A 23602-nucleotide genomic window follows, 5' to 3' on the forward strand; every position below is an offset into this window, starting at 1 on the left:
AACAAAACAAATAAATACGTGTATTTGTTGATATTGTACCTATACAAGAGAATTATAATAATATACATGCATTACTATATGTTTAATGAAGAATAGCTTGTCATTACATCTTTAAATGTAAAATTATACAGTATACATACATTAACACCCCATACAGAAAATATTATAGGGTTATGCTTTCTGTCGTAGAATTTTACTTTAAAAAAATGGTTTTCCAATTAAATATTATCTAAAATTTTGAGTATATTATTCTTTCTAGTAACCCTTTTTATTATAGAGTTTTCATCTTTCAAAATTCAGTATTTCGTACAGACAGTTTATCCAGACATAGGATAAAATGATCTGGCCACACAGTTTATGATCGTCTTACCAACAGAACAGACAAACATAATATTCAAAAAATATTAATGATTTTTTCATTTATTTTTTTTGGGCAAACCATAAGATATGTATTAATGATAAAAAGTAGCCTAGTGTTTCCGGTCCTCATTCTATTAGTCAGACTTTTTTTCTTAGGGGGATGATCTAGTTTTAATCGTAGACTTAAATAAAGTCTTAATGTTTCAGAAATAAGACCAAAAACTATGTTTAAAGAATAAATGAACTATGAATTTTTGAGAAGAAGAAAAAAATACAAAAATTTGTAATCTAGTTATTTATGCTGACGCCCTTGTTTAAATAAATTAAATTTGCATATTGCAGATTGCATATTCTTGTGAATAAAAAGGAATTATGGCTAAATTTAGTTATATCCGTTTTCTCTTACTAATTAGTAATGTGCATAGTACTAATAGTTGTGTCCGTTTTCTATAATCAATAATGGTATTCATGTGCGGTTCAGAGAATAGGTGGAATACATATATCATATCATCTCACTTAAGTAGTACTTAGATTAAGCAAAATCTGACATAAATAAAACAGTTAAAATACCCTAAAAATATACGAAAATACTCCCAGTGTGAAATAATTATGATTCATATGCGAAAAAATTAAAAAAGAAGGCGCCCAATGTGAACGAAGGAGTTGTGGACTTAGAAGTCAGCTTTATAAGCAATAAGATCTCAACACATGGACGTAGCAAGTCAACACCAGCAAACATCATCATCTTTTCTCAACGTCGTGATAGATGAATGATAAAAAGTCAAGCCATCAATTTAAAATTACTTTTTGGTTGGTTACGTCTTTGGCGGGAAGGAACAAGAAAGATACACAATTAATTAAGTCGTCGGTCTCCTCATGAACTGATATAAACTTTCAACGTATCGAAATCTTATGGTCCTCTTCTTCTGGTGGAATACCTTCCCTCACCAAGCTTTGCCGTAACATACATAATCTATATTTTCACGTTTCACCTTTCAGTTTGTTGTTAATCCAAAATATTCTCTTTTCATAAGTTTCTTTTTGTTTGTTTTATAAAGGTTTATTTTTTACTTTTCATTTTGTCGTGAATAAATGAAAATTTAAAAAACCAAAAAAAAGGAAGTCAGAGTTAAATACATAGAGTTAATAATATGAAAATAAAATTGCCGGAAAAAATATCAAAACAAAATTATAACAATTATCATTTTTATTATTATTATTAATTTTATTTTAGCTAAGCTTATTTGATACTGCCTCCGTGTTTACATTGAAAAGTGAGTGTAACTGAGCAAACAAAGTTGACAAATTTCCAGTTGTAGAATTTTGACAAATTTTACTAGTAGTATAAATTCTGTAGCTAATTTCTTTAATTTTCTAGGGAATTGGTTTTGCTCAAGATATAATATGTAGTCGAAACTTTTCACATTGTCGAAACTTATTTTGTTTTCTCTTAGCATACCAATTTCCCGATAGTGTGTCGCAGTTGGCCACCTCTTGGTGGCTATTCTTTGGTGACACAATATTGTCATGAAAGTCTTCTCTTTTAGTATTTTACTTTGTCATCGAAATCTTGATATCACGTTGTTGGTGTACGTTTTTGAGATCACAAATGCTAAAACTATATGTTAAAGAAATTATATTGTCATAGCAGCTGCGACTTTTTAGTTCCTGAATCATGATCACTTCTGTAGTTTGTAGTGGCGACTTTTCCTATATTTCTAGAAATAAAATAAAATAAAAGGTGTAAGTATGTCAAAAAAATTTCCAATTCATAAATGAAAAAGATGGTGTAGTATATATCCACCATGGATTATTATTATTATTTTTTTCACGTGAAAGACATGTATAAAACCTTTAAATTTTTGTTTTGAGCTTTAATATTTAAGAATGGTTGGAAATAGAGATGCCATCCAAAAATTGGTAGAACTCTTGTTCTGTCACGGAAGGGGGAAAACAAAACAAGTTGCTGGGCTAAAACTAGATATTCATATTTCGGTAAATGCTTTAAAGGCTCTTTATTTATCAGATAGGGAACGGACCATTCCAAATCCAAAGTGATGAGCCTTACTCACACGCTACAAATAGCTGTTTATTCCCATACTCAATAAATCTACACCACTAAATACCATTGACATTTGAAGATATAGTTACGTCCTGCAGTTATTGCTTTTTTAATAACAAAATGGAGATGTACGTACACACACGAAGAAATATATCGAAAATCATTAAACGAAAAAAACATTGCCAAGAAACTAATAAACGAACATAAAACAAGATCAACAATGAGAAAATAACATTATTATATACTATTTGGTATACGTTTTTTTTTCTTAGTGATCATAAAACAATTATACTTACTACCAGAAGGTATAAAATACACCTCACGAGGATAGGAAAGAGTAAAACACATTTTTTATAACAAGCAACAAACGTTTTTTTTGCATTGTTGAAAACAAACATCCTTAATATATTCAAACCAAAGATGTTTTTTGTTGACCTGTCGCTCTAAATGCATTGTAATGAGTTTCTTTCTTTCTTGAAAAGTCATATGTAATTTTTTGCTTTCGTCGTCATTCATCATGGATATTTTAAGTGTGCGTGTGTCAGTGTGTGTGTCAATAAGAGGGTAAAATTCTTACTGTATTAGTATTCGAAACTTATATCCTAAACCGCATGCCAAGCGTTTGCATTTTCCAAGCATGTAAGCTCCGTAACAAAAATCAATCAATTCATGGTCAAACTACGAGTAAAAAGGGAAGGGACTTATTAAATACAGCTAATTTGTAGATGATGAAAGAATAATAACAGCAAAACAGAATCATCGTGTCCTAATAATTTTTTCTAAACGAAGTAAAAAGGTTGGTAAAAAAAAGGAAGAAAATATATAAAGCATTTTAATACGGCGTCGTTGAGAGGAGAATATACCGAAATAGAGAAAGGAATATCTCATAGAGAGGAGCTTATAAATATATCCGTTTCAAGACGCTTCAACTCTGTCCTTGTTCATAGGCAGCTTCAACGCTCATTCCTCTCATCATCTCTCTCTACATTTTCTCCAGACAAAAAAAAAGGAAATTAAAGATTTCACATCTCTCTCTCTCTACACTCTTCTGACAATACTTATCAGATCGGATCCTACACAAACTCCTATTAGGAAGAAGTTTGTTGTATAATTCTGTAAGTCTTCTTTGAATTTTATGTCTTTTGATGCTTATGTTTATGGATGCAAAACAATAGGATGTTATCGTTTTTCTATTATGTTATGTGGTCCTCTTCTCTGCCTCTTCAATATCTATAGATGTGGTATCGTCTTATGTGTCTTTTCTTGTCGAGAAAATTAATTGTAAGATCAAAATTTTGCTTTTTCCCACATTCTTGGATCATTAATTAATTAGGATTAGTTCTCTTCAAACGTACAGTATTTGTTTTGTTTTGTTGAGCGGCATGATCGATCATTCACAAATGGAAAAACTGAAAAGGGCATGCAAAAATATATTTTTGCAATAAAAAAGATATATTTTCTTCAAATAAAAGGTGTGTCCGCAATTAAGACAAAACAACTCGCTGTCTTACTCTCACTCCGTGTTCAGATTTAGTTTAGACGTCACAAGTCGGACTTTTCTTGGTAACTAGAGTAAAGACTAAATTGTAGTAAGAGTTTTTTTTGTCTGTTTGGTCAACATAGTTGTGTAATAGTTGAAAAAAAAATTCTTATGACCTCTCATTTCTTAGTTACGTTTGAATATTTGGTAACGTGACTAACGTCGGTAGAAACCCAAAACATTAGGATTCCAATTATTTGAGTTATTTATTAGCTTACACATAATTATTGTCATATGATAGAGTGGACTGGGCGAAAACTAGAGTTGACTTCTACTATCATATATACATGAAAACTTTTCGGTATAAGCCACCACATCTAAACACATACACATGCTAATTTTCTAATATTGGCTTTTAAATTTCGAAGTTAATTTTTTTCAAGTTCGGTCAACTTACGTTATGGTTTGTAATTAAGAGATCAACGAAATGAGAAAAAAAAATAAATAATAGAACTTTTATGTTATTTTAATGGGGTCCCTTTTTAATGTTAGGGTCTAATTCTATTTGTTTTTAAAATTGCCTAACTTATTTCAAGTTCGGTAAACTACTTTATTGTTTGTACCACTACTTTGTAATGAATTTCATTTTTTTGGGTCAACATGTAATGAATTGTTTTTTATTTTGCAAATCCATACTAAATGAACGATACTAACTCGAAACTATATGCTTCTTTAGATCATTGAATTTGAAAAATAATAATCTTTTCAAAATATTCTGGCATAAGTAAATCGATTGAAACTGTTTAATCTATATTATATATGATGTCTTTTTAAGTTAGAGATTCCCACAAGTTTGTGATGAGATTCATGGGTCGATCTTATAACGCCAAACAATGTGATCCACGCCGACATTTCAATTAGTAAAATTCTTAATTGTCTATATACAAAAGGGTACTTATTCGACCTTTTTTTTTTGATGAAATTGCAGAGAGGAGAAGAAGAAATGGCAAGGGATCAACTACAAGTGTTAAATGCACTTGACGTGGCCAAGACGCAATGGTACCATTTCACGGCTATCATAATCGCCGGAATGGGATTCTTTACCGACGCTTACGATCTCTTCTGCATCTCCCTGGTCACGAAGCTCCTCGGTCGTATTTACTACCACGTGGAAGGCGCACAAAAACCTGGTACTCTGCCTCCCAACGTAGCAGCCGCCGTCAATGGCGTTGCCTTCTGCGGGACCCTCGCCGGTCAGCTCTTTTTCGGGTGGCTCGGTGACAAGCTCGGGAGAAAGAAAGTTTATGGTATGACGTTAATGGTCATGGTCCTTTGTTCAGTAGCCTCTGGTCTCTCTTTCGGACACGAGCCAAAAACTGTAATGGCCACGCTCTGCTTTTTTCGGTTTTGGCTTGGATTTGGCATCGGCGGGGACTACCCTTTATCTGCAACGATCATGTCTGAATACGCGAACAAGAAGACTCGCGGGGCGTTTGTCTCAGCGGTCTTCGCTATGCAAGGGTTCGGGATCATGGCTGGTGGAATTTTCGCTATTATAATTTCCTCTGCTTTTGAAGCTAAGTTCCCAGCCCCTGCCTATGAGGATGATCCCTTGGGATCCACGATTCCTCAAGCCGATTTGGTATGGCGTATAATCCTGATGGTTGGTGCTATCCCAGCAGCAATGACGTATTACTCGAGATCGAAGATGCCAGAGACTGCAAGATACACCGCTTTGGTTGCTAAGGATGCAAAGCAGGCAGCTTCGGACATGTCTAAGGTTCTGCAAATGGAGATAGAGCCAGAACAGCAGAAGATGGAACAGAACTCAAAGGAGAAGTCCAAGGCCTTTTCCTTGTTATCCAAGGAATTCATGAGTCGCCATGGGCTTCATTTGCTAGGTACTACTTCGACATGGTTCCTTCTCGACATCGCTTTCTACAGTCAAAACCTTTTCCAGAAAGATATATTCAGCGCCATCGGGTGGATTCCTCCAGCGCAAAGCATGAATGCGATTCAAGAGGTTTTCAAGATCGCACGAGCACAGACGCTCATCGCCTTGTGTAGCACGGTACCTGGTTACTGGTTCACAGTTGCCTTCATCGACGTCATTGGAAGATTCGCTATTCAGATGATGGGCTTCTTCTTCATGACGGTCTTTATGTTTGCTCTGGCTATTCCTTACAACCACTGGACTCACAAGGAGAACCGAATCGGATTTGTTATCATGTATTCGTTGACATTCTTTTTCGCCAACTTTGGACCCAATGCTACAACCTTCGTTGTGCCAGCAGAGATCTTCCCAGCCAGGTTCAGATCAACCTGCCATGGTATCTCTGCAGCATCAGGGAAATTAGGAGCAATGGTTGGTGCGTTCGGGTTCTTGTACTTAGCTCAGAGCCCTGACAAAGAGAAGACAGACGCAGGATACCCTCCAGGGATTGGGGTAAGGAACTCGCTTATTGTGTTGGGTGTGGTTAACTTCTTAGGTATTCTCTTCACTTTCTTGGTGCCTGAATCTAAAGGGAAGTCACTAGAGGAAATGTCCGGTGAAAACGAAGACAATGAGAATAGCAACAGTGATAACAGAACAGTCCCAATAATTTAGTAGGTGATACAGTACTGCCTTTTGTAATAATTATCTCCTTGTCTGTAGAAACTCAAGTTGTTCATTGTGTGATCCGTTGATGCCTAAATGCCAGAGAAATCAAAGTTTTCATGAGTCGATTTCTAATAAGATCTCTGATGTGATACCTCGATAGGTAAGTTCTTAATAAATTGAAGACTTATATTAGAACCCATGCTAGTTGTGCAGTATGTTAGATGACCTTAATTGAAGGCATCAGAGACTTAATAAATTGAAGACCCATGCTAGTTGTGCAGTATGTTAGATGACAATTTATGCGTTGTGGGGAAGTTGCAGAGAACACAGAGATAATGGCTTCAATTTAAGATAGATTATGGCTTAATCTCTATGGAAAATCTTCTTACGTTAGGCCAATTACATGTTTCTAGATGAGATTTAATAAATTTAGAAGACAATATTAAGTCCATAAATTGTTATTTATATTTTATACAAAAAACTATAAAATCTCATCTAGCTAGGAGCATAACCATTGGTGATTGGGGAAACCAGTGATGTGAAGTTGCATATATTCTACTTTAACAAAAAAAAAAAAAAAAAAAATTGCATATTTGAAATTGCACCTAGCCTTTCTTTGATCTGCCTCTTGTCAAACGCAATGATAAATTGCCTCTAGTGCTTTTTGCTTGTAATGGCATTGTGTGTAGGCTTGAAATTGGAGAAATACTCTCCGCCAGTTACAAAAACTCTCTTGCACCGAACAACATTCTCAGGGTTCATTGTTCATCGACCGAAGACGAGTAGGCGTAAAAGTTCATTATCTGACCCAAGATCGATTTGCAACTTATCACAAGGACGTGATTTGGTGAATTTTGTTAACTTTAGGGCATATGAATTTTATAGTCTATAGTTATTGATTGATATGGTAAGAAATAATTTTGGGATGTAAAAAAAAAAAAGATGGAGTTTATATTAGATTCATTTTTTAAAAAAAATATTTTCTTTTGTATTTTGTAAAGGATTAAAAGTAAAATATACTATATATTGTAATGGGATTTATTGTGTGTGATTGTGAGTTGTGAGTATTGGTGACTATGGTGTTGACTGGTTCTCCAGCTACCTCCCGCAAACGCAGCGTTTGCGGGTGGTAGCGGTTGCTAGCGATTGGAACTAATCACACAAACCGCTCCCAATCGCTCCTAATCATTCCTAACCGTTCCAAATCACTGAATTCTAAAAGCTGCTTCCCGCAAGCATTTGCGGTTGCGGGCGATTGCGGTTGGATTTTTTTTTTTTTTTTAAACTTTAAAGTAATCAATGATAATGAAATTTTTTTTGTTATATTTTCTATCTAACCATTTTACTCATTAAGGATGAGAGAAAATGAAGTACGGATATGATTGCAGAGATTATAAAATAAAAAATTAGAAGAAAATAATATTTCAATTAACAATAATCCAGAAAACTTCATGTAAATTTAAGAAAATAAGATTATTTGTGAAAAATATTAAAACAAATCACCAGTGACTCTTCTCAACTCTCACTTGACCATTCCTACCAATGCAACTACTGACCCACGATCTAAGAGAAAAGAGAAAAGATCTACGATCTAAAGCATATGTTTTGTCATTTATCAAATTACTTGATTAAATTTTTGGTGAAAAACCAAATGCATAAAGGAATAAGTATTTCAATATGAATTTTTTTTTTGAATAATTATTATTTTAATAAATTTTAATTATAAATCAAGTTTAATAAAAAATTTGGTGTTTTTAAACATTTATATATTAAATATCACATTTATTATATTCCAAACACTATTGCACCCGCTGGTCAACCAGTCGTAAACCTCCCGCAAACGCACCAATTTTAAGCCGCTAAACCAATATTTTAAAACGTTTAATAACGTTTGAAACCGCAATCGCCCGCTTGCGCAATCTCCCGCAACCGCAACCGCAACGTTTGAACCAGTCAGACCCTATAAGTATTTTTAACAACCTTGTAAAGTATTTTGTTTTACAACTTCACTTATTTATTTATTTATTCTTAAAATCAGTAAAAAGGAAACAAAGCAAAAAAAAAAAAAAAAAAAAAAAAAAAAAAAAACTAAAATTACCAAATCCGGAATTAAGTTATCTATTTATTTCGACGGAAAAAAGAAAAATCCGATTTTATCTATTTTGACCATAGATATAAAAAAAAATCCGATTTTATCTATTTTGACCACAGATATAAAAAAAAATCCAATTCTTGGAGTTGGTTGTGTCTTTCGAATCTCACTTCGTCACCGGGTAATGTGTTCTACTCGCTTCTCCTCTTAACTAAATTGGACCTTTCGATCGCTAATAATCAAAATCAATCCCCAGTTTTAGATTTTGTATCTTAAGTTCCGAATGGTTTTTTTTTGTTTCAACCTCAGAATCACTCTTAGCCTATGGGTTTTTTTTGATCATTCTGAGGAAACAAGAACGAAATTAGGGTATCCAATAATGTTTATATAATAGACCCATATGAATCAATCTTACTTAGCCTAGGGCTCCTCTGAAGTTTCAATTTGTTTCTTCTCCAGGAATTTAATCTTTTGGTGTGTAAGGTTTTAAATGGGCGTTGAAGCTGTGCCAACATATTTGAAATCTGGAAATATGGACATAATTTCAACTCCGCCTGGTTTTGTATCTCAAACCTCGTTTGTGCTGAAGAATGTACGCCGAGATGAAGATAGTTCCATGTCGGTGTCGAGACAAGAGCAGACAACTACAGAGGAGGATATGTTTCTTACAAACCGACCGTGGATAGTGCATGATCATACACTCCCCAGCTCAGAGGCCTCAAAGCCAAAACAACCTGAGGTCCCTTAACTATATATGTCTACCTCTGTCTTTTTTTCTTTTTTTATTTTTATTTTTTTATCTTCCATATAGACTAGTATAAGACTTGATTTTGATGTCTTTAGCTGGATATGGTTTTAGTAATTGTAAGGCCAGCTCTCTAAGTGATTTAGCATGAATAGTTTGGAGATTGGTGTGCTGTTTTAGGTAGCTCTTCTAAGCTTTGAGACGTATGAGAGTGTAGGTATCAATATGGTATGTTGGAGTCTTTTGCATTCTTTACTTATTGTGGAAAAATGATTTTCACAGGTACGGTTAAGACGGCGACTCAAAGTTTCAGAGACCGAAGTCCTTGAGGAAGGTCCTGTGTTTAACCCAACCGAGGAGGTCAGTTATGCTTTGGTTTTATGAAAGACAAAATAGGTTATCATACTGTTTTACATCATATTTAGTAAAAAACTGTACGCTTCTAAAGGATTATATTCCTCATCCTCTGACATAAAGTTACCTAATCATCAGGAATTTGGTGACACACTCTCATATATAGCAAGCTTGCGCGAAAGAGCTGAGCCGTATGGAATCTGTTGTGTTGTTCCTCCTCCTTCGTGGAAACCTCCATGTCTTCTCAAGGAGATGGAAATATGGGATGATTCTACATTTTTCCCTCAAGTTCAGCTCTTTGATGGAATTCATACCGAGAACCCAAAGATTAAAAAGGAGCTTGATGCGGATAGTGATGATGCTACATCTGAGGAGGTTAAGTTTTGTAAAATAGAACGCGGTCCAGGGCATACTTTAAAGAGCTTTAAAAGCTTCGCAGATTCATACAAGAAGAGTCATTTTAGCATGAAGGATGAGGTTTTGGGTTCCAAGAACCCATCTCCATCACCACAACTAGAGGAGCTAACTGTGGCAGACGTTGAAAAAGAGTATAGACAACTTGTTGAGAGTCCACTTGTTGAAATTGGGGTATGTTAATAATATCAAGTCTACTGCTTTCGTATTATATGAAACCGGCTATAATACAATACTCACTTGCTGTGTAAATTAGGTGCTTTATGGCAATGATATAGACACCTCAACGTTTGGCAGTGGATTTCCTTTATCTGAACCATCTGAATCTTGCAAGTACAGTACATCAGGTTGGAATCTGAACAATACGCCTAAGCTTCCTGGTTCTCTTCTTTCATTGGAAGACTGCGAATCAATCTGTGTTCCTCGCCTAAGTGTGGGAATGTGCTTGTCTTCCCAGTTCTGGGTAAGTTTTAAAGTAGAGGTCAAGCTATGGTCGTCATTTTTTGAAAGCATAATATAACTTGTTACTAGAATAAATTTTGCAGCATTGTAAGTTTTTTAATCTAATTTGCTTGTATAGTCTCATATTTGTTTCTTGGAATATTTTTGCTGAACAGAAATCTGAGAAGGAGAGACTCTACTCTCTCTGCTATTTGCATGAGGGCGCTCCTAGGGTGTGGTACTCGGTAGCGGGATGCCATCAATCTAAGTTCCAGGCTACCATGAAGAACTTAATCCCTGAGATGTCAGGAGAACAGCCAAAGAAGAGTTTCGATCCTGTAAGTATCTGTGAACACATTAAGCATCAATGCATATTACTCTTTTCAAAACTCAGAAAGAAAATAAACAGTAGAGTGACCAACTAAGATTTCACTTGTGATTTAGTTCGTGTTCAGCATAAACGATCATGACATGCCATAGGCATAGAGAGATCACACTGTATTTGGATTTATCTGTTCAACTTTAATTAAATCCTATCATAACTATGACTCTTACCGAGAGCTATTAAATACTTATAGTTGTGGTTCATTTACAAGGGAAGCAATGTATTTTTGGCAGGTGATGATAATGTCTCCATATCAATTGAGCATGGAGGGTATACCAGTGACCCGCTGTGTCCAGAACCCTGGCCAGTATGTTATTTTATTTCCTGGGTCGTATTACTCTGCCTTTGATTGTGGCTTCAACTGTTTGGAGAAAGCAAATTTTGCTCCCCTTGATTGGTTGCCCCATGGGAACATTGCTGTTCGGCTGAATGAAGAGAAGAGTAAAAAATCGTTAATATCATATGATAAACTATTGTTAAGTGCTTCAAGGGAAGCTGTGAAATACCTTAAGGAATATGCTTTGTCCAAGAAAAATCCAGCATGTTACGCGAGGTGGAATGATTCATGTGGGAAGGAGGGGGTATTCTCCAACATTGTCAAGGTAAGCTCGCCACTCTTATTTGCCTGTTGTATTCCTCAGATTACGCATTAAAATTGTGCAGCTTGAAGAACTTCCGCACCACCTTTTGCTTATTTTATTTCTCTCTTTTTCTTGTTTGTAGTCACGGGTCAGGGAAGAGACACGCAGACGTGAATTCCTTAGCGGTTCACTAGAATCGCAAAGGATGGACAAAAGTTATGATGCTGTGAGCAAAAGGGAATGTTGTGTATGTCTGGGGGATTTATATCTTTCCGCTGTCAAATGTTCATGCTCTGCTGATCGTTACTCGTGTCTGAGCCACATGAGGAAGCTCTGTGCCTGTCCATTTGACAGAAAGAGTTTTCTCTATAGATACACTGTCGATGAGTTGAATATTCTCGTAGAGGCGTTGGAAGGTAAAAAGCTCAGCTCCATGTTCAGATGGACAGGCATAGAGCAAAGATACTGTGCTTATCCGGCCGCCACCACAAGAAGTTCACAACCCGAAGAAGCAAAAGGCAAGGAAACAGATGAGGTTACACGCTGTAACATCACGAGGAAAGACGTCGCAGCTGGGACCAGAGAGCCGACAAGAGGGAAGGCGAGATCTATGGCCGAGATACTGAAGGTTAAAAAGGGGAGCAATGATGCAATGGAGCCTTTGAAATCTTGTTCAAAGAAATCAAAGAGGCCATGTGATGATGATTCCTCTGATGTCGACACAACGAAGAAACAGAAGCAGGGATGAATACATAAAGAATGTTTTGCTGTTCTGTAGTTTTTAGTCACATTTTGCCGTAAGACAGTAGTAAAAACACCTTTTTATGTTGAACACAACAAAAACAGAGTCTTGCTGCTTGCAGTGACTACTGGAGTGAGACGAAACAATTGGTCTCACTAATATTTTAATAAAAATATTAAAATCGAAAATGCACAGCCGTTGGATGTAATGACTTTATGTGATGGATGTAATGGCTTTAATTAGTCGTGGAGACGTTACGGGCTTTCCGACCCCGCTCATTGCTTATACAGTTATACTAGCGATACCACCATGTCTCTCGGTCAAATTAAGATCTCGGTGTTCACCGCCTGTGTACCTAAGATCGTTGAGTTCACCGTCTTTGATCAATCTGCTGCCTATAACATCATCCTTGGGACACCTTGGATATATTAGATGAAGGCTATCCCGTCTACTTACCACCAGGGTGTGAAATTCCCAACTGAAGATGGAGTGAAAACAATCCGACGCCTCGATGACTTGTTTACCTGGCCAGTCACCGGAAGAAGCTCTAGTGATGGTAGCTCGTAGCGGTGAATAGTACTTGAGTCTTTCAATAAATGTGGAGGCTTTTGTTTCTGTTTTATCTTACAATCTTGTTGGCTTCATTTATATTTACGAACTACTGACTCGGCTTGATCCCGTTAAGGGTATGTAGACAGCTCGGTAAAACGGGTAGAGCTGTTTCAATAATCATGTTTCTTATTCAAAGTAAAAGAAGGGTACAATTGCAGCTCGAGCAGAGCATATTATATTATTCTATTAGGAAAAGCTACAACGAAGACAATTAAGATCAGAATTATTCTTTGTCGCAAAAGATGTTCGCCCCTTGGCCGGCCAGGTCAATGACGGTACTTGGGGATACGACCTCTGAACTCGTCACAATTAAACCAACACTAAAACGTTTAACTTATTTCATATATTATCGATGTTTTAAATTAATTTAGCTAAAAATGATATCCTTATTTCTTATATGAATTACAAAATATTATACATATTAATACCTTCTTACTTTTAAAACAACTAATTTTAATTAATTGATTTCTAAACAAAAATAATTAACTTGTATATACATCTAAGAAACAAAAATTCACTACTCTACCATATATCTACATGTTGTATTAGAAAACAAATGTAAGAGTTTCTATATTATCCAATAAGAAATTTAATTTAAAAAATTAACACATTTTAAGTTATAAAATAAGAAGAAGAAAAAATGTGTTACATGCTGTGTAGCATGGGTCCAAAACACAATGAAAAATTTATGAGACAAAAAAAAAATGTGTAAAACTTCGGTCGCAAGAGTTAGGTCAAATAGTTCTAGTTTTGACTTCTCTTAAACTGTTAAACACCAAAAGGGGAGCTAGGGTTTTGTAATAAAAGAATCGAGGACATCGATTCCACTGGGGATGTTTTCGCTTGAGGGATTGATTTCGACGATGAATGTGGAAAAAGCCTCGCTCGATCCAGAAAAAGCAAGAAACTTCCATCATAAACCGTATACGGTGGATTGCATAAAGGTCAGCATCAAGGGGATGTAATTGCTTTGTTTTCGTGGTTTTGAGTTATTAGGGGTTTTTTATTTTTGTTTTTTCGAAAACAGAGCAGATCTACAACTAAAACTGCTCTGTTTAAGATCTAAAGAAGCCTTGCTGCAATTGCCTCAGGGTTTATTCTTTCTTTCTTTCTTTGTTCTCTCTCTCTGTCATAGTGTTTAATTTTGTCTTTGCTGTTGTTGCAGTGGCCGTCGTGGGATTTACCTTCTCCAGTTAAGTATAATAATAAAGAGGGGATGATGGTCTCACATGGGAAATTCCCGGAGATTCGACGTGCGTGGGTATTACTCGATGATCATTCTTTCCTTCTGTGGCGTTTTGACAAATGGTAACGATAAAAAAATTCCCAACTTCAACGTACGTTTTCTAAGATTTGTGCTTTTGTATTAAACACACAATTTTGAACCAACCAGGGATGCGCAAATTTGGGTGCACAGAACCAGCGAGGAGCAGCCTATTTCTGCGGTTTGTCTAGTGAAACCTCGGCCAGATTTTGGTGCTCGCAACTCAAGATGAGTTGCTGCTTTTTGGAGTATGCTGCTCGTCTCAAGAAGGCGGCGAAGATACTCTTTCTCACATTTCATTAGAGAAGCTGGTTGACTACACCACCTCAACTGATGGAGTTACAATGACTTGTATTGCCTCTACTGATAAAGGCCGCATTTTCTTGGCTATATACAACGGTCTCATATTCGAGCTGCTCTATACTATTGGCTCACCTTGCCGTCTAGTTTGCTGCATACTGCTTGGCCCTGACCCTAATTACTATGCTATCCATTGGTACACATTACTCGACCTGTCTCCTCTCTGCTCTTTAATGCCGAATTGAAAAATGACAAGCTTCTTCTACTAATTAACCAACTCCTTTTTTTTCTTTCAGCTATAAATGCGGATCTACTACTATCAAGGAGTTGTATACGGCGATGTATAACACGTACGTACACAAAAATGACCCCTGTGTCCTTTGATTACGATATGAATTAATGACAAGCTTCTTCTACTAACTAATTCTTTTTTTTTTTTTTTTTGTCTGTCTCTGTGTGTATGTGTTATTTATAAACTAGCCAATGCTTACGCCGCATATGCATCAATGGAGATTTTGATCCTGTTGTAGAGATGGTCGTTGATAACGAAAGGAAAATTTTATACACTCGTACCAAGAAGGCGGAACTCGAGGCCTATTTTCTTGGGATGAACGGTGAAAGCCTTATTGAGAAGTTGGGGCTAGTAGATAATCTGTTAGATCACAGCCCACACAAAGCAGATGCAAGCGGAACTAACAAGCTATCTATAGTTTGCATTTCGCCGCTGGAATCCAGGTGGTCGGATGCTCACCTTGTTGCTATATTATCAGATTAGTAGACACAGGTAATAAATAAAAGAATACTAAAGATTCGAACCATAGAATTTCTCAATTCTGACACAAGGAACTTATACTTATTAGATCTAATAAGTACATCAGACCTAATAGAATTATTTTGCTGTATCCAGACTAATACCAATCCAACCCATTTCATGAATAAAATGTGACAAATTAACAAACCAACAAAACTACTTGTTACAAATAACATCTTTTTAGGTAAATATTCTTTTTTAGCTTTGTTATAACAAAATGGAGTCGTTTTTAGTTAAGATTTACCTCTCCACCTCATCAAATGGGACAACGAGTCTCGGAATTGCCTGAGAGTAGTTACACCTAAGCACCCTCCTAACTTCGGTCTCTCGTCGGCAAAGGCTGAAATCGAGGTTAGTACCACCACTCTTTGAGCAGATATATTTATGTTATCTCAGATATCCTGAATTCCTGATGCATGTTTGTTAAACTTTGTTGATGATCATTTTATTGTTGATTCAGTGTGGCTTGTCGGAAGAGAAACTCTCTCAGGTTTGTTTAAGCAACTGTCATAACTCGCTTGGAGACTCCACCATTGTGTCAAGCACAACATCTCGGTAAGCTTTATATGCACTCGTACGTACTCTTAAAACTCTTACGGGAAAATAAGATATGAGATTGGATATTCGTAAGAAGATATATATGAGTTTCTAATTATCTGGAACAAATGATGTGATAGATATGTGCCGAGTCAATTTATGAGGATGCGGGTGAATAGTGAAAGTATAAGGAGGCAAGAAGCGGGGATGCTTGATGCGATTGAGAAGAGGAAGCTTGACATGTCGAAAAAGATGATGTAAAACGGTACAAACCAACGGTCAATAAATCTTAATTATGCAATTTTCTTGTCTGTTAACAGTAATCATCAACTCGTCTATCTCGCTTAAGTATGTTTAAGTGTTAAGTGTTGTAACTTGCAACGTTATTATGTATAAATACTGCAATGTGAGAACGCCTTTTTCTAGCAGTTTGACTCCACCATTGTGAGAACGCCCTGCAACTCGTCTTACTCATATGTTTAAACTCTTGCAAATTAATATTCGTAAGAAGACATATGACGACGGTCTTATACGAAACAAAATGATATCATATGTACACAGTCGTATCATTGTGTGGAAAAAGATTGTTCTCAAATGAAGCTACATACAAAAAAGGGTTTGGTTGTCGGAAAATAAATGTCACCACGGTGTAAAAAAAGTAGGTATCTTTTGTGTATTTTAGGGTTAATTGGAGTTGAGTTCTCCGTATATAACCCAATTTAACATATTTTAAGTAACAAGCCAATGATGATTTTTGTTTAGTATGTGTTTTGCTTAATAGAATACTCCGTACAACACATGAGCCGTTTCAGTCTAACTCTAAAAAAAAAAATATATCAGTCCGTAGACGAAATGTCATGAAATATTTAAGAGTAATTGATTAAGCACAATTTGAATGGATGCAAAAAGATTTCGAGTTTACCTACCAACTCCACAGTTTCTTTTGCTTTGGTCGACATTAAAATATTTGTAAAATTATGGATTTAACATGTTAACTCCAGAGTTTATTTTATATGGATTTCTTTTGCTTTGGTTACGACGTTAAATACGTTTAAGCACATATATGTAAATCCATATAAAATGATTTGTAAATTCTTGTAAAATTATGAAAATCAAAACAAATTATTAAATGAATAACATTTAATTTCAACTATTATTTATAAATTATATACAATAAATCAATAACACATAATTTTGATAAATATTTTAAAATCAATGATTAATAAGTATTTTTGTTTGGATTTCCAAATCCATTAAAATCATATAAACTATAATCTCTATTCCAATTTTTTTAATAGTTAATTAAAGCGAAAATGCACAGCCGTTGGATGTAATGACTTTATGTGATGGAGATTTGTTTGACATTTTATTTTCCTTAAAAAAGAAAATTCAAAACTCCGAGTCGGAGATTTCTATTTCGTCGTCGTCGTCGTCGTCTGTATCAGATTTTTTTCTAAGAGATATTTTAGTTCCACTTTGTCATAGCGCGAATGGCGGAGACGGACGTCGGAAGCGTGAAGGCGAAGGCAAAAGGATCGGGGAAAAGTTGGATATTGCTGATCGGAGCTATAGCTGGCGTTCTTTTAGCCGTCGTGGCTGCTGTGATTTTCAATACTCAGAATTCGTCGATTTCTGAGTTAACCGGAAAAATATGCAATTGCCGTCAGGTTAGGTATTTCTAAAAAGCTTTTTTTTTTTTTTTTGTTGTTGTGAGTTTCTCAATTTGGAGCTTGTGGTAGTAAAAAAATAGGTTAGGTTAGTGTGACTGTTTTCTATGTAAGGAGGAGATTAGCTTTGATTGAATCTCAGAGATTACGTTGATTTGATTTGATTTTTATAGGCGACTTCTCAATTCGTATACTTTAATTTTGTTTTTTTAGGCTGAGCAGCAGAAGTACATTGGGATTGTTGAAGACTGTTGTTGCGATTACGAGACTGTGAATCGGTTGAATACGGAAGTGTTGCATCCTTTACTTCAAGATCTTGTTAAGACACCGTTTTACAGATACTTCAAGGTTGGTTCATGATCTTTCTTTGATAATGAAATATGAGTTTTTCTAGAGGATTTGGAGGTGTGTGTTGTGATTAAAGGTCTGAAACCGTTTTTATAGGTTAAACTGTGGTGTGATTGCCCGTTTTGGCCTGATGATGGTATGTGCCGGTTAAGAGACTGTAGTGTTTGTGAGTGTCCTGATAGCGAGTTCCCTGAAATATTCAAGAAGCCATTAAGCCAATACAATCCTGTTTGTCAAGAAGGGAAACCACAAGCTACCGTTGATCGTACTGTAGACACTAGAGCTATCAGGGGGGGTTGGACTGTCACTGACAATCCCTGGACAAGTGATGATGAAACTGACAACGGTAAGTTTTCTTCACTTTCTAATTCCTTTTTGTCTTTATATTCTATGCATTTGGTACATATATGTCAACACTCTGTTACTCAGTTCCTATATAACTGGCTCATGAGAAGATATTTAACAAGTAGCGTTTTTTGAGTAATTGATAGAAGCAGTTCAATGGCTTAATCATATTTTTCTTAAGTATCAACTTAACAAAGGTTTAGTGTGAGAGTAAACCGGGGCTGGTTTAGCTTATTTCTTTTGTCTATCTATATATACAATGTGGAGAGGGTTAGAGAGCTTCATCGAGTATTTGGTGAGGTCTTTTAGGGGGAGTGGGAGGAGCTCCATTAACAAAATCCTCAGTTCCTTTTGTAATTCCAGTTCTATAATCTATCAAATCCTTTTCTATAAGCAAATCGTATCAAATTGGTATCAGAGCAGTTCGACCCAATGGGAGATGGTGATGGTTCTGTGGAGGTTCCTGTTTATTATGGTGATGAAGATCCGGCGATGTGGATTTCATGGGTTGAAGATTACTTCACGGACCATGGATTCACAGAAGAGACAAAGATCTCTTTTGCATATGGATTTATGGAAGGTGTTGCTCTATTGTGGTTCCAGGAGTCACATGTTGCGTTTACAAGCTGGAATGAGATCAAGATCGGTCTGCTTCAACGATTCAGCAAAGGGAAAGAGAGCGTTGTGGCTGATCTAACGCAGAGTGATGAATTTGACTCTAAGATGAGCAGATGGACGAGCTGTTTGGACAAGCTAGAGAAATATCTCCTAGAGACTGAGGAGTGTCTTGAAAAACCAAGTGGTGAAGAGAAGGAGAAGACTGCAGCAGCAGAAGTGGTGGTATGTCAAAGAGTCGCAGAAAAAGAAGATCTGTTGGATAATATCTTCCAAAAAGAACAAATGGGTGTGCAAAAAGAGCCAGATATTGAGAAGAGTGAACATGTCCACCAAAAAGAGCCAGAAAACTTCATGTAAATTTAAGAAAATAAGATTATTTGTGAAAAATATTAAAACAAATCACCAGTGACTCTTCTCAACTCTCACTTGACCATTCCTACCAATGCAACTACTGACCCACGATCTAAGAGAAAAGAGAAAAGATCTACGATCTAAAGCATATGTTTTGTCATTTATCAAATTACTTGATTAAATTTTTGGTGAAAAACCAAATGCATAAAGGAATAAGTATTTCAATATGAATTTTTTTTTTGAATAATTATTATTTTAATAAATTTTAATTATAAATCAAGTTTAATAAAAAATTTGGTGTTTTTAAACATTTATATATTAAATATCACATTTATTATATTCCAAACACTATTGCACCCGCTGGTCAACCAGTCGTAAACCTCCCGCAAACGCACCAATTTTAAGCCGCTAAACCAATATTTTAAAACGTTTAATAACGTTTGAAACCGCAATCGCCCGCTTGCGCAATCTCCCGCAACCGCAACCGCAACGTTTGAACCAGTCAGACCCTATAAGTATTTTTAACAACCTTGTAAAGTATTTTGTTTTACAACTTCACTTATTTATTTATTTATTCTTAAAATCAGTAAAAAGGAAACAAAGCAAAAAAAAAAAAAAAAAAAAAAAAAAAAAAAAACTAAAATTACCAAATCCGGAATTAAGTTATCTATTTATTTCGACGGAAAAAAGAAAAATCCGATTTTATCTATTTTGACCATAGATATAAAAAAAAATCCGATTTTATCTATTTTGACCACAGATATAAAAAAAAATCCAATTCTTGGAGTTGGTTGTGTCTTTCGAATCTCACTTCGTCACCGGGTAATGTGTTCTACTCGCTTCTCCTCTTAACTAAATTGGACCTTTCGATCGCTAATAATCAAAATCAATCCCCAGTTTTAGATTTTGTATCTTAAGTTCCGAATGGTTTTTTTTTGTTTCAACCTCAGAATCACTCTTAGCCTATGGGTTTTTTTTGATCATTCTGAGGAAACAAGAACGAAATTAGGGTATCCAATAATGTTTATATAATAGACCCATATGAATCAATCTTACTTAGCCTAGGGCTCCTCTGAAGTTTCAATTTGTTTCTTCTCCAGGAATTTAATCTTTTGGTGTGTAAGGTTTTAAATGGGCGTTGAAGCTGTGCCAACATATTTGAAATCTGGAAATATGGACATAATTTCAACTCCGCCTGGTTTTGTATCTCAAACCTCGTTTGTGCTGAAGAATGTACGCCGAGATGAAGATAGTTCCATGTCGGTGTCGAGACAAGAGCAGACAACTACAGAGGAGGATATGTTTCTTACAAACCGACCGTGGATAGTGCATGATCATACACTCCCCAGCTCAGAGGCCTCAAAGCCAAAACAACCTGAGGTCCCTTAACTATATATGTCTACCTCTGTCTTTTTTTCTTTTTTTATTTTTATTTTTTTATCTTCCATATAGACTAGTATAAGACTTGATTTTGATGTCTTTAGCTGGATATGGTTTTAGTAATTGTAAGGCCAGCTCTCTAAGTGATTTAGCATGAATAGTTTGGAGATTGGTGTGCTGTTTTAGGTAGCTCTTCTAAGCTTTGAGACGTATGAGAGTGTAGGTATCAATATGGTATGTTGGAGTCTTTTGCATTCTTTACTTATTGTGGAAAAATGATTTTCACAGGTACGGTTAAGACGGCGACTCAAAGTTTCAGAGACCGAAGTCCTTGAGGAAGGTCCTGTGTTTAACCCAACCGAGGAGGTCAGTTATGCTTTGGTTTTATGAAAGACAAAATAGGTTATCATACTGTTTTACATCATATTTAGTAAAAAACTGTACGCTTCTAAAGGATTATATTCCTCATCCTCTGACATAAAGTTACCTAATCATCAGGAATTTGGTGACACACTCTCATATATAGCAAGCTTGCGCGAAAGAGCTGAGCCGTATGGAATCTGTTGTGTTGTTCCTCCTCCTTCGTGGAAACCTCCATGTCTTCTCAAGGAGATGGAAATATGGGATGATTCTACATTTTTCCCTCAAGTTCAGCTCTTTGATGGAATTCATACCGAGAACCCAAAGATTAAAAAGGAGCTTGATGCGGATAGTGATGATGCTACATCTGAGGAGGTTAAGTTTTGTAAAATAGAACGCGGTCCAGGGCATACTTTAAAGAGCTTTAAAAGCTTCGCAGATTCATACAAGAAGAGTCATTTTAGCATGAAGGATGAGGTTTTGGGTTCCAAGAACCCATCTCCATCACCACAACTAGAGGAGCTAACTGTGGCAGACGTTGAAAAAGAGTATAGACAACTTGTTGAGAGTCCACTTGTTGAAATTGGGGTATGTTAATAATATCAAGTCTACTGCTTTCGTATTATATGAAACCGGCTATAATACAATACTCACTTGCTGTGTAAATTAGGTGCTTTATGGCAATGATATAGACACCTCAACGTTTGGCAGTGGATTTCCTTTATCTGAACCATCTGAATCTTGCAAGTACAGTACATCAGGTTGGAATCTGAACAATACGCCTAAGCTTCCTGGTTCTCTTCTTTCATTGGAAGACTGCGAATCAATCTGTGTTCCTCGCCTAAGTGTGGGAATGTGCTTGTCTTCCCAGTTCTGGGTAAGTTTTAAAGTAGAGGTCAAGCTATGGTCGTCATTTTTTGAAAGCATAATATAACTTGTTACTAGAATAAATTTTGCAGCATTGTAAGTTTTTTAATCTAATTTGCTTGTATAGTCTCATATTTGTTTCTTGGAATATTTTTGCTGAACAGAAATCTGAGAAGGAGAGACTCTACTCTCTCTGCTATTTGCATGAGGGCGCTCCTAGGGTGTGGTACTCGGTAGCGGGATGCCATCAATCTAAGTTCCAGGCTACCATGAAGAACTTAATCCCTGAGATGTCAGGAGAACAGCCAAAGAAGAGTTTCGATCCTGTAAGTATCTGTGAACACATTAAGCATCAATGCATATTACTCTTTTCAAAACTCAGAAAGAAAATAAACAGTAGAGTGACCAACTAAGATTTCACTTGTGATTTAGTTCGTGTTCAGCATAAACGATCATGACATGCCATAGGCATAGAGAGATCACACTGTATTTGGATTTATCTGTTCAACTTTAATTAAATCCTATCATAACTATGACTCTTACCGAGAGCTATTAAATACTTATAGTTGTGGTTCATTTACAAGGGAAGCAATGTATTTTTGGCAGGTGATGATAATGTCTCCATATCAATTGAGCATGGAGGGTATACCAGTGACCCGCTGTGTCCAGAACCCTGGCCAGTATGTTATTTTATTTCCTGGGTCGTATTACTCTGCCTTTGATTGTGGCTTCAACTGTTTGGAGAAAGCAAATTTTGCTCCCCTTGATTGGTTGCCCCATGGGAACATTGCTGTTCGGCTGAATGAAGAGAAGAGTAAAAAATCGTTAATATCATATGATAAACTATTGTTAAGTGCTTCAAGGGAAGCTGTGAAATACCTTAAGGAATATGCTTTGTCCAAGAAAAATCCAGCATGTTACGCGAGGTGGAATGATTCATGTGGGAAGGAGGGGGTATTCTCCAACATTGTCAAGGTAAGCTCGCCACTCTTATTTGCCTGTTGTATTCCTCAGATTACGCATTAAAATTGTGCAGCTTGAAGAACTTCCGCACCACCTTTTGCTTATTTTATTTCTCTCTTTTTCTTGTTTGTAGTCACGGGTCAGGGAAGAGACACGCAGACGTGAATTCCTTAGCGGTTCACTAGAATCGCAAAGGATGGACAAAAGTTATGATGCTGTGAGCAAAAGGGAATGTTGTGTATGTCTGGGGGATTTATATCTTTCCGCTGTCAAATGTTCATGCTCTGCTGATCGTTACTCGTGTCTGAGCCACATGAGGAAGCTCTGTGCCTGTCCATTTGACAGAAAGAGTTTTCTCTATAGATACACTGTCGATGAGTTGAATATTCTCGTAGAGGCGTTGGAAGGTAAAAAGCTCAGCTCCATGTTCAGATGGACAGGCATAGAGCAAAGATACTGTGCTTATCCGGCCGCCACCACAAGAAGTTCACAACCCGAAGAAGCAAAAGGCAAGGAAACAGATGAGGTTACACGCTGTAACATCACGAGGAAAGACGTCGCAGCTGGGACCAGAGAGCCGACAAGAGGGAAGGCGAGATCTATGGCCGAGATACTGAAGGTTAAAAAGGGGAGCAATGATGCAATGGAGCCTTTGAAATCTTGTTCAAAGAAATCAAAGAGGCCATGTGATGATGATTCCTCTGATGTCGACACAACGAAGAAACAGAAGCAGGGATGAATACATAAAGAATGTTTTGCTGTTCTGTAGTTTTTAGTCACATTTTGCCGTAAGACAGTAGTAAAAACACCTTTTTATGTTGAACACAACAAAAACAGAGTCTTGCTGCTTGCAGTGACTACTGGAGTGAGACGAAACAATTGGTCTCACTAATATTTTAATAAAAATATTAAAATCGAAAA

At 36.2% G+C, this 23602-nt stretch overlaps 3 protein-coding genes and 2 pseudogenes across 8 annotated transcripts; all 5 read left to right on the plus strand.

The window, feature by feature from the left end:
* Positions 1-3274: 3274 nt before the first annotated feature.
* Positions 3275-6624, plus strand: LOC104784270 (inorganic phosphate transporter 1-4 pseudogene; annotated as a pseudogene). Its single transcript, XR_015597242.1, has 2 exons — positions 3275-3537; positions 4891-6624. The product of XR_015597242.1 is annotated as an inorganic phosphate transporter 1-4 pseudogene (transcript).
* A 2028-nt stretch (positions 6625-8652) lies between these two features.
* LOC104782343 (putative inactive lysine-specific demethylase JMJ19) lies at positions 8653-12446 on the plus strand. Of its 2 annotated transcripts, none has more exons than XM_010507245.2 (8): positions 8653-8777; positions 9056-9335; positions 9624-9701; positions 9834-10283; positions 10366-10572; positions 10727-10888; positions 11169-11537; positions 11659-12446. In XM_010507245.2, exons 2-8 carry the CDS (start codon positions 9087-9089, stop codon positions 12262-12264), a joined length of 2121 nt encoding a protein of 706 aa, XP_010505547.2. In that variant the 5' UTR covers positions 8653-8777; positions 9056-9086; the 3' UTR covers positions 12265-12446. The 2 variants fall into 2 exon arrangements, with proteins under 2 accessions (XP_010505547.2, XP_087367102.1); XM_087510976.1 differs by having other exon boundaries at positions 8742-8965.
* Positions 12447-13588: 1142 nt separating this feature from the next.
* Positions 13589-16141, plus strand: LOC109132605 (nuclear pore complex protein NUP155-like; annotated as a pseudogene). Its single transcript, XR_015596329.1, has 8 exons — positions 13589-13814; positions 14036-14178; positions 14264-14630; positions 14731-14784; positions 14915-15200; positions 15448-15596; positions 15736-15800; positions 15923-16141. The product of XR_015596329.1 is annotated as a nuclear pore complex protein NUP155-like (transcript).
* A 1030-nt stretch (positions 16142-17171) lies between these two features.
* LOC147946285 (endoplasmic reticulum oxidoreductin-2-like) lies at positions 17172-19181 on the plus strand. 2 transcript variants are annotated; one of them, XM_087510977.1, is made up of 4 exons: positions 17172-17449; positions 17663-17797; positions 17894-18143; positions 18561-19181. In XM_087510977.1, exons 1-4 carry the CDS (start codon positions 17273-17275, stop codon positions 19115-19117), a joined length of 1119 nt encoding a protein of 372 aa, XP_087367103.1. In that variant the 5' UTR covers positions 17172-17272; the 3' UTR covers positions 19118-19181. The 2 variants fall into 2 exon arrangements, with proteins under 2 accessions (XP_087367103.1, XP_087367104.1); XM_087510978.1 differs by having other exon boundaries at positions 17175-17449; positions 18566-18731.
* Positions 19182-19808: 627 nt separating this feature from the next.
* On the plus strand, positions 19809-23602 carry LOC147946286 (putative inactive lysine-specific demethylase JMJ19). 2 transcript variants are annotated; one of them, XM_087510979.1, is made up of 8 exons: positions 19809-19933; positions 20212-20491; positions 20780-20857; positions 20990-21439; positions 21522-21728; positions 21883-22044; positions 22325-22693; positions 22815-23602. In XM_087510979.1, exons 2-8 carry the CDS (start codon positions 20243-20245, stop codon positions 23418-23420), a joined length of 2121 nt encoding a protein of 706 aa, XP_087367105.1. In that variant the 5' UTR covers positions 19809-19933; positions 20212-20242; the 3' UTR covers positions 23421-23602. The 2 variants fall into 2 exon arrangements, with proteins under 2 accessions (XP_087367105.1, XP_087367106.1); XM_087510980.1 differs by having other exon boundaries at positions 19898-20121.

Source organism: Camelina sativa, chromosome 4 (genome assembly GCF_030686135.1).
Source record: "Camelina sativa cultivar CO46 ecotype springtype chromosome 4, ASM3068613v1".
In the NCBI taxonomy this organism is placed as follows: Eukaryota; Viridiplantae; Streptophyta; class Magnoliopsida; order Brassicales; family Brassicaceae; genus Camelina; species Camelina sativa.